The sequence below is a fragment of the Pararge aegeria genome, chromosome 25 (genome assembly GCF_905163445.1).
Source record: "Pararge aegeria chromosome 25, ilParAegt1.1, whole genome shotgun sequence".
Taxonomy (NCBI): Eukaryota; Metazoa; Arthropoda; class Insecta; order Lepidoptera; family Nymphalidae; genus Pararge; species Pararge aegeria.
In genome coordinates this window covers 7,505,807-7,516,803 of record NC_053204.1, presented here as the reverse complement: position 1 = coordinate 7,516,803, position 10,997 = coordinate 7,505,807, and the positions used below count along the sequence as shown (strand labels likewise).

Below are 10,997 nucleotides of genomic sequence, written 5' to 3'. Positions count from 1 at the left end.
GAGAATACCCAGGATCAGGCGGAGTTATTGGCAGATCACCTTCGCAAAGCATTGGAGGGGGTAGCGGAGGTTGTTCGCCCTACAAAAACGGCGACCCTTCGTGTCACCGGGTTGGATGATTCCGCAACTGCGGTAAAGGTGGCGGCGGCTGTAGCACGCGCAGGAGGCTGCTCGATTGTTGCGGTCAGGGCGACTCTGGTGCAGAGGAGCCCAATGGGCATGGGGTCGTCCACCGTTTACTGCCCGGTGGATGCGGGCAAAAAGGTTTGCGAAGCCGGGCGTCTGTTGGTGGGCTGGAGCTCCGTCAGAGTCCAGGCCCTGGAGCAGCGCCCTCTTCGCTGCTACAGGTGCTTAGGAATGGGACACACGGTAGCCTTGTGTACCTCGGAAACCGACCGGAGCAAGATGTGCTACCGGTGCGGAGAAGAGGGACACAGGCACTCAGGGTGCGAGAGGCCCATACGCTGCGCCGTCTGCGCGGACGCCTCTCAGCCGTCGGGGCATATCATGGGGGGGAAGAACTGCCACCCTCGTGTGAAAGGCAGACCCGGCCCCTCGCCACGTGATGGTTATGGCCCAGCGCACGAAGACACTGATATGCCGCTCGAATGAACGAACGACATATCAGTGTACTCCAGGCGAATTTGAATCACTGTGCGGGGGCCCAGGACCTTCTACTGCAGTCCGCCGCGGGATGGTCCGTTGATTTGGTGGTAGCCTGCGAGCCATACTATGTCCCCACTCAGGAACGCTGGGTTGGAGACATGTGTGGCTCGGTAGTCATTGTCGCGGCGAACGGCGCCAGCCCGCCCCTCTCTCCTCTCGAGAGGGGACCTGGGTTTGTGGTTGTGGGATGGGGGCCGTACACGGTTGTCGGCCTGTATTTTTCCTCCAACCGCACGCTGGCGGAATTCGAGATTTCCTTGACTCTGTCAGCGGAGCCGTTCGCCGGCACAACGAAGGGCGCACCCTGGAGATGGAAGAACCATCTTGGAGACTTCAATGCCAAGAGCCAGGCGTGGGGGAGTCCCACCTCGGATGGCAGGGGCAGGGCCGTGCTAGTGTGGGCTACGCACCTAGGGCTCTCCCTACTCAATAGGGGGACAGCCCACACCTGTGTCCGCGCGCAGGGCGGTTATATTGTGGACTTGTCTTTTGCCTCCCCTTCGGTTGCTGACAGAGTTGCCAACTGGAGGGTGGAAGACGGGGTTGAGACCCTATCGGATCATAACTATGTCCGATTTGAGGTCTCAACATCCCCGGTTGCCGCGATGGTGCCCCCCCAGGGCCCGAATCGTTTCCCTCGCTGGTGTCTTACTTAAATGGACCGGGAGTTGGTCAGAGAGGCCTCTATTATGAGGCGATGGGCCTCTCCCAGAACTGAAATGGACACTAGTGTGGGAGAGCAGGTGGAACGGTTGCGCGTGGACCTCACCGAGGTCTGTGACTCCTCAATGCCGAGGGCACGTGGATGGCGCCGCTGTAAACGGGTGTACTGGTGGTCGAACGAAATCGCGGTCCTGCGCACTGCCAGTCACCGAGCCCGTAGGGACTATGTCCGGTGCCGTAGGAGGAACGGACTGGACCGAGTTCTGGAGGAGCAAATGCGGGAGGCTTACTGCCTGGCCAAGAGGGCCCTTCAATTGGCGATAAGCAGCGCCAAGGAGCGGGCTCGGGAGGAACTGCTGGAGGGCCTGAGTAGAGACCCCTGGGGACGCCCTTATCGCGTTGCGAGAAGGAAGCTCCGTAACCAGGGCCCCCCGGTAACCCAGACCCTCCAGCCGGAGCTCTTGCGGCGGGTAGTTGAGGGACTCTTCCCGGACTCCCGGGGACACGTCCCCCCAACGATGTCCTCCCCGGTACCCCAGGCTGCAAGGGGTTCCGCCCCTCTGGTTGATAGCGGTTCTGTCCCGCTGATTACCGGGGAGGAGATGGACGTAGCCCTTGGCCGCCTCCGGTCCAAGAAGACGGCACCTGGACCGGACGGCATCCCGGGTCAGGTCATATACATGACCCGGGAGTTCCTCGAGGCAAGACTCCGGGAGCTGTTCGACCGGTGTCTACTGGCTGGACAGTTCCCCAAGTCTTGGAAGGAGGGACTGCTGTGCCTCATCCGAAAAGAAGGGCGACCGCTGGACGCTCCGTCGGCGTATAGACCGATAGTCTTGCTCAACGAGATCGGGAAGGTCTTCGAGAAAATCCTCGCTGACCGGCTCGTTGGGCACCTGGAAACTGTCGGTCCAGGGCTCTCGGGGGAGCAGTACGGCTTCAGGGCGGGACGCTCCACCATTGACGCTCTGGAGTCGTTGAAGGTCCTGACGGATGAGGCAGTTGCCGAGGGGGACGTCGTTCTCGCAGTCTCCTTGGATGTCACGAACGCCTTCAATAGTCTCCCCTTTGAGACTCTTCTCGAGGCGCTCCGGTACCATGGAGTGCCTCCATATCTCAGGAGGCTGTTGGAGTCGTACCTCCAGGATAGGTGGGTATTCTGGACGGGGAGTGACGGCCAGCGAGATCGACGGAAGGTGCTCAATGGGGTTCGGTTCTGGGGCCGGTGTTGTGGAACATCGGCTTTGACTGGCTCCTGCGGGCCCCAGTGTTGCCTGGGATGAGGGTGTTATGCTATGCGGATGACACCCTTGTCACAGCCCGCGGGGGCTCCTTCGCGGAGGCGTCCCGTCTGGCTACGGTGGGCACGTCCCTTGTCGTAAGGAGGATCCAGGCGTTGGGACTAAGGGTTTCGGTTCCCAAAACCGAGGCCCTCCTTTTCCATGGCCCACGCAGAGGTCCCCCACGAGGTGCTCAAATCACCGTCCAAGGTGTTCCGGTGGAAATAAAGGCCCAGATGAAGTATCTGGGACTCACTCTGGACGGCCGGTGGAACTTCAGAGGACACTTTGAGCTGCTTGCGCCTAGACTCGTTAGAGCGGCAGCCGCTCTGGGAAGGCTCTTGCCCAACGTCGGGGGGCCAAACTCAGCCTGCAGACGTCTATACGCGGGGATAGTCAGGGGTATGGCGCTGTACGGGGCTTTAATATGGGTGCACGCATTGACTCCGCAGAATATCACACTCCTGCGGAGATCACAACGCGTAATCGCAGTGCGTGCGATCCGGGGCTACCGTACGGTGTCTTGGACGGCATCCACACTCCTCGCTGGCGACCCGCCGTGGGACTTGCAGGCGGAGGTGCTCGCACAGGTGCACCGCTACCGGTCAAGCACGAGGACTCGAGGGGAAAAACCAGTACTTGAGGAGATTGAGAGACTCCGTACCCTCGGGAGGGAGGTCCTGGTCCAGAGATGGAGAGAAGAACTCGAGTCCTCAGTAGCGGGCATCTGGACGGTGGAGGGCATCCGGCCCCACTTAGAGCGGTGGCTGAAGCGGCGTCACGGCGCGCTGTCGTATCGCCTCGTGCAGGTGCTTACCGGACACGGCTGCTTCGGTAAGTACTTGCACGGGATCGCGAGGAGGGAGGCCTCGCCGATCTGTCATGAGTGTGGCGCGCCTGAAGACACGGCGCTCCACACTTTGGCATTATGCGAGTCATGGGCGCCGCAAAGACACGCGATGGTGTCACTCCTGGACGGTGACCTCTCGCTGCCGAGTATTATCAATCTGATGCTCGGCAGTGAGGAGGGATGGTCTACTGTCGCCTCCTTCTGCGAAGCCGTAATGGGCTTGAGGCCTCGGAGAGGGAGAGAGAGCAGGCGGCTGATGCTGATGCTGGCAGGAGGCGCAGATATGCGCACCTGATGCCGCCCCCGTAGACACCATCGTGTGGATTCGACGAGCGCGCCGGGGCGTAAAAGTTGCATGCGACCGTGATCCTTTGACGCCCCAACTTGGGCGCAGGCGGCTCCGCTGGGTTTTAGTGGGTATTCTGGCTGATGTTTTACCAGCCAGTGAGTCCCACATACCCTGCTGGAGGCTGCGCAGTTCAACCTCCGCAGCCTCTGGCAGGGATGCCTAAACGCATTTCCCAGCGACAAAAAAAAAAAAAAAAAGGGTAGGTAGAAAAGGCGCGACATTCCAACTCCCGAAAAACAAATTGCATATGTATGTAATATGTATATATATGTATATATATGTATGCACATACTTACATACATTGTACTCATACGGAGCCGGGGCTAGTAAGTAAAGAAGCATTTTTATAAAAGCTACTTTTTCCCATTTTACCGTAAAACCTAATAAACCTCCACAATATTCATACATACTTCGCACGAAGGTACGAATCGAGAAATCCCGTATTCATCATTTGCAATTGTAAATCCCCTGATATTGTATGGAAATCCATATTTACGATTGCTCCAAATGATATTTTATTGCAGTCCTCATTGTTGGCTCTACATGGATTTACGTCAGCATAAACCCGGTTATTTTGGTATTGTTTTGTTATTTGCTAAGTACGCCTTAAAATAAATATCCATACTTTTCTTAATATTATATTACTAGCGGTCCCTGGCGAATTCATCCGCGTATAAGTCAACATTATAACATATGCTGTCGCGGACTTTTTATTAGATCTCTTAAAGAGGAAGAACTTTCTCATACATGATTTTATCTTAAGTTTTAATCTTAATTTTAAGTCCAACCGTTTATGCAGCGCACGCAGCGAAAGCTCTCAAAAAGGGAAAAAAAACTCGATTTTAAAACATTCTTCATTGGTGCTACGCTCCTATTGGTCTTAGCGTGATGATAAATAACATATAGCCTTCCTCGATAAATGGGCTATCCAGCACTGAAATAATCGGACCAGAAGTTCCTGAGATCATCGCCTTCAAGTTAATAAACAAACAAAGAAACTCTTCATCTTTATTCATATTCGTATAAGATACAGGGTAAATTTCAAACCATGGAAACAATTTTACCGACTTTTTAACAAAATAAATAAATACTACGACAATTCACACATCGCCATCTAACGCCACAATAAGCGTAGCTTGTGTTGTTGGTACTAAGGTGACTGATGAATAATTTTATAAGTCCCTATTTTTTTAATTCGCCATTGATTGCCTGGAAGAAATCGCTAAGAAGCGATAAGAAATCGCTATGAAGCGATTAGAAATCATATATATTCATTCAACTTCTTATCACATATATTCATTCATTCATTCATTGTTGCAGCGTGGGGGACAAACTAAATAATTATTTGTGCTTTAACCACTAAGATTAAACGGTCTGCTTCAAAGTGGTCAGTTAACTAAAAGATTGTTAAAAAAACATTGTTGCATTTAAAATGCAGAATTAGCTTACTTTCCAAGACCTTCGTGTCCTTACTTTTACATTACTTTTCCAAGCCAAAGAGATTCACCTTATATTAGAGAGGCTACTTTTTCTAATCATGGTGTAGCGGTCTCCACATTACAAAACTAGATGGCGCTACAAATATCCCGCATCGCGCTAGCGAAGTGTTCACGAAGAATGCCTATATATACAACTTCCAAAAATAAATGTACGCACCTCGATCCCCGAGCCCGATCACCCGCCCGGAGGAAGATCTTCCGATTTTTAAGGTCGAGCGTATCACCATATCTCCCTGTGGTACTGTGGCAGATTGCGCTACAATGGTGATACTACAATTATTCTAGTCCCTTTTTAAACCGATACTGTAAAAGCAGATAAAATACAGATAGTCTTGCATAGAGCCAGGCGTTTCTTTGCGGAATTCTATGATATATAATTAACATTAAGCTTATTTCGCTGTAATACCTGATGAAAATCAGCAGGATGCCATTGATAATTTCTCCAATCTGCATACTCCTTACTGCTCTTGACTATAGTACATAAGCGTACCTAAATACATTTCGCTCCGTCACCGGAAAATCTACAGGAGATGCTGACTTTACAATTAACAATTGTTAAGACTTAGCAAGCTTACGTACAATGTGTACCTTGTAGTAATTGTATACCTTGTTTTGTTTTATGTACTATATGTTTTATTTTATGTTACTTTTTCTGTATGCAATAAAAGTATATTCATAAATTCATTGATTCAATGTGCTGCTAGTTAACGACGAAATGCTTTTTATTTTCTTAAGCATTTTCCTGCTTTGTCCTATCTGCATTTTATAAAAATATGACTATCTTAGACTGCTATACTCAGCTAGTTTTCAGTCCAGTGTAGTTTCCCTATTTTTTTGTTATTCCCATTTCCCCTTTTGTTCTTGTTCTACACGCTACAGTTAACAACGGATAATTGCTAAGCTATTAGACACTGTGCTTTATTTTTAGCATTTCGACAAAATGCATGCTGGGTTTTTCTATGTTTAAATATTTTGTCTTGTAATCTTAATTGGCCTAAAGAAAGTGTACAGTCTATTCGAAACGTGAAACGTGTGTCGCTGGGAGCCTCGCGCCCCAAGCGGCACAAGGTCGTGGTATTTGGAAATCTCTACAAAAGAAATCTCCTTTGTGTGTTCTATCGTACCAACATTAAAGAACAATTTTTATAAATTTTTGATACTGTAAATTATAAAAGAAACCAAAAAAACACTACATAAAAAATTATTAAAAAAACCTCTCCTACGCTTGCGGGCCTTTTGAGTACCCAAGCAACCGGCGGCGGTCAGGGCTCCAGAGTGAGGAACCTCCTCACAATACGCGACGTTTCAAGGACTTCTGCCCTCTGTATCCGACCCATGATCCAGCAACCAAGCGAAAGCTTCTGGTAATTATTTACTCTCATTTATTGGTTTTCATTTTATTTTTTAAATTCTGAATAATTTATCTATAATTAAATCTTCTTACTCACATCCTGGGGTAGCTGGAAGAGATCTCTTATAGAGATAAGCTTTCCTTTGTACACTTCATGTATCTTATGTTCACAATCACAATTTATATAAATAATATAATATAAATAATATAAATAATAAAATAAATAAATAAATAAATAAATAATGCTTAATTAAAAAAAACCACTTTTAAAAATGTATAAAAAAAACCATCTACCCTTCGCTTGCGGGGCTTTTGAATTCCTAAGCAACCGGCGGTCAGGGCTCCAGAGTAAGGAACCTCCTCACAATACGCGCCGTTTCAAGGACTACCTTCTGTATCCGACCCTTGATCCAACAAACAAGCGAAAGCATCTTAAGATGTTGGTCGAAGCTTTTCCCGAGAACACCATTGACTGAAACGACGATCGGAACAAAAACGGTCGACTCAACACTTCAGCAAGTGAGCAAGATTTTTTTATAATTTTTTTTAATTTCTATTAGTGTTTTTACCTAAATTTAGGAATTATCAATTTTTTATAAATTTAAAATGCATATAACAATTTTCGGAACCGACTGGATTTGAACCTGCGACTCTCTGGCAATCGCGGCCTGAGCGCTTTCTCCAATTAAGCTACGTCTCTCCTACCGTCGATGCCGAAATTAGTATATGCCTTTCACATCAGTCTTATAGGCGTCTTCATCTAGTAGGAAACGTTGCAGTTTCGATTTTTATTAGTGTTTTTACGTACACTTGGAGATTTTCACCAGATTATCGTCATGCCGAATAGTAATGTCAACAATGATTGCACGACGCACTGATCGATCGACTAGCACTATATCAGATCTATTAGCTGGTAATTATTATTATTAACTGTAGAAACTAAGTGAAAAGTGAAATGTTTGTGTGATGAACATGAATGTTTTTCAGTGACTGGATGTTTGTCTGTAAATTATAAGTATTTATGTGTATTATATTCATAAAAATATTCATCAGCTATCTTAGTACCCGTAACACAAGCTACGCTTACTTTAGGGCTGGATGGTGATGTGTGTATTGTCGCAGTCTATTTATATTCATATATTTATGTTGAAATGGACATGGTATTGACATGAAAAAAAAAAAAAACAGAACCAGTCGCTGTTGCCTGCCGCTGGCAGTGAATGAATGAATTAATGAATCATGGTAACTGAAAAGAAGTCTAGGGAATCGTCAAAGGTTGACTCGTGACTCTACCACTGTTTTGTAAAGTTATATTAAAAAAGCCACTTGTGAAATGATAGCTTTAAACGATAAGCTAGAAAAAATTGTCACAAACTTCAGCAGTCTCCACATTACCAAACTAGATGGCGCCACAAAGATCCTGAATCGCGCTAACGAAGTGCGAATACAACTTCCAAAGACGAATGTCTGGACTTCGGTCCCCGAGCACGATCACCCGCTCGGAGGAAGAGCTTCATATCGTTACGGTCGAGCGTACCACCATAGATCCCGTAAACAAACCATAGGGATATAGCTTAAAGTTCATGTAATAACGGCTATACTCGAGGGCCGATTGGCGCTGTTTGCAGCGACCCTGCTTTCTGAGTCGAAGGCCGTGGGTTGGAATATTGGATAGAAGCAGGCGTTACTTTGCGGGAATCCATGATATATTATCAAAATTAAGCTTAATTTGCTATACTCCGCGAATAGTAGGAGAATCTGTGTGGTGTAATTTATAATTTCTTCAATCCTTATACCCCACACCAAACAGATCTTCGGCAATATACCCTCTACGCACGTTTCGCTCCGAAACCGGAGCATCATCAGGAGATGTTGACTTTACAATGAATAATTGTTAAGTGAAAAATGTTGGGTTGGAATCCCACTACTGGGAAACGTTTTTATGATGAACATGAATATTTTTCAGTGTCTGGGTTTTTATCTGTATTTAATAAGTATTTATGTGTATTATTCATAAAAATATATTCATCAGTTATCTTAGTACCCATAACACAAGCTGAGCTTACTTTGGGGCTAGATGGCGATGTGTATTGTCGTAGTATATATGTTATACTGCTCTATTGAAGTTGTAACTCTTATTATGGACTATTCATGGTAACTGGAACGAAGCCAGAATGACTTAACCTCTTGGGAATCGTCAAAGGTCGACTTGTAATGCCTCTACCACTGTTTCGTGAAGTTCTATTAAAACTAACTTAGAACCTCAGTTACTTTAAAAAGACAGCTTTAAATCATAAAGTATTTGTCAGTAACCTTAGCTCTGAAGAATAGCTTCATTTCGGATTTTTCTCCCGAGAGAAATTCATATCAAAGAGAGCTATAAAAGTAACTTTTACTTTAAAAATACCTCACGAGAATTCTATATGGCTTCTAGCGAACTGTGAATTTGAAACTGTAAATAAGGTCGGCCGTACCGGCGTCTCATCGCGTGAGAAACCAGTTGCTTCATTCGTTTTTATTTCGACTGCTTACATGAAAGTTTAAGAATAGGTTTTAAGAGGGTGCATTTTTATTAGTTATGTTTATAGCTGTGTATAAACTACGGAGTTTTGTTATAGTTTGCCTAATTTAGTTAAGGTTAAAATTATATGATCATTATCCTGAAAGATATCCCTGAAGATATTGGGATAGGTAATATTGTTGTTTAGAGGTTAGGCCTGCTTAATGAAGTAGAAAGAGCATAAGAACATAAATTATTATTAATCTACATTGTTCTTCGAAGAGATAAAAAAATTATATTACTCTTGACTATATTTTTGACTAAATGTCTAGGTAGGTTTTTTGTTCATAAGGTTTTAGGATATAATAACAATCAAAACACTATAACTACAGTTGAGTTGAGTACATTGTATTTTTTTAATTATATCGTTACAAATAGGTATGATGACTAATTTTAAAAAACTTCCCTATGATGTTCGGAAGTAGGTACCTCCTAAAGGTTTTGTTGTTTTTTTTTTTATTATTATCCGCGTAAATGCTCGGGTATCATGGCCGTATTCGTGACGTCGTAGGCAAATTAGAACTTTATCCTCACCACGCTCACGGGGGCATTCGGACTAAACAATTAGTCCAAAGTCCACCAACACTCAGAGACGACAGCCAGTGTGCGGACAGTCTTAATTTAAATCAGTAACTATCTTTCGGAACTTTTGTTTGTGTAAGTCCTCAGTCGAAGATAAGCTCGGAAAAGAGTTTGAATGTAGATTGCACTAAAATATAGCAGCCCTATATTTCAGTGCAATCTACATTCAAAGTCAGTTTAAAGTTGTCCTATGTAAGTTTTATATACAGCAGTATTTGTTCAAAGTTATTGTGGTATCTTTACCGGGTAAGTAGGTCAAATACTTTTTATTTCTCCGTTGCAACGATGGCTTCGTTATTATTCAAAGTTCATGTTTAGCAAGCTACAAATTTGACCCAACCATTTACTTTAGCCAATCTTTCTGTTGTTATTACGTCAAAGCAACTTTCTTCATTCAAACGGATACGAATGTTAAGTATGCAAAAGTTTATTTGTTACTTTTGTTCGTTCTGTAAACTGCACCGATCTTTTATACCTTAGAAAGAATGAAAAATTCTTGATTGGGAAAATAAATTTGCGAGGTAAAATTCAAAAAATTCAAATAAAGAAGATTTATGAGTTTTTTATTAATAATTAATAGTTTTTATTTATTATAAATAAATTAATAAATATCAATAAAAAAACTACGACAATACAAACATCGCCATCTTATCCCAAAGTAAGCGTAGCTTGTATTATGGGTGCTAAGATGACTTGATGAATATTAAGAAATAATACACCTGCCTCCGCCATTTTGTGATGGCGGCCATCTTAAATTTGAAATGTATCATAGTGTAAAGTATTGAGAAGGTTGTAAATAAATAATAATCCGCCATTTTATCGCGGCGGCCATCTTAAACTGATTTTCATCAAGCGTAGCTAAGAACACTCCCGACTAATTCATCTTTCAAACTAAAAAACAAAATAAAAATTGGCTCATCCGTTTGGGAAATACGATGCCACAGATAGCCTCACATACAGACACGTTTAATTTATAACAACCCGTCGTTTGTGCGTCGGGGATGAAAAAAAAACACCTTCTAACGACCCCGGCGCAACGGTGAGCGCTGTGAATTTAAGGAGGTCCAGAGTTCGATTCCCGGCAGGGGCCATTTGGGAATTTAAGTTTTATGAATTTTCTTGTCTGGTATGGTGGGAGGCTTTGGCCGTGGATAGTTACCAAGACATGCCGCTAAGCGATGTAGTGTTCCGGTGCGA

General features: G+C 44.9%; 1 protein-coding gene across 1 annotated transcript; it reads left to right on the top strand.

Moving 5' to 3' along the window:
• Window positions 1-608: 608 nt before the first annotated feature.
• LOC120634755 lies at window positions 609-1,322 on the top strand. The gene has a single exon (XM_039905530.1). The coding sequence runs from the start codon at window positions 609-611 to the stop codon at window positions 1,320-1,322; it is 714 nt and encodes a 237-aa protein (XP_039761464.1).
• Window positions 1,323-10,997: the final 9,675 nt, after the last annotated feature.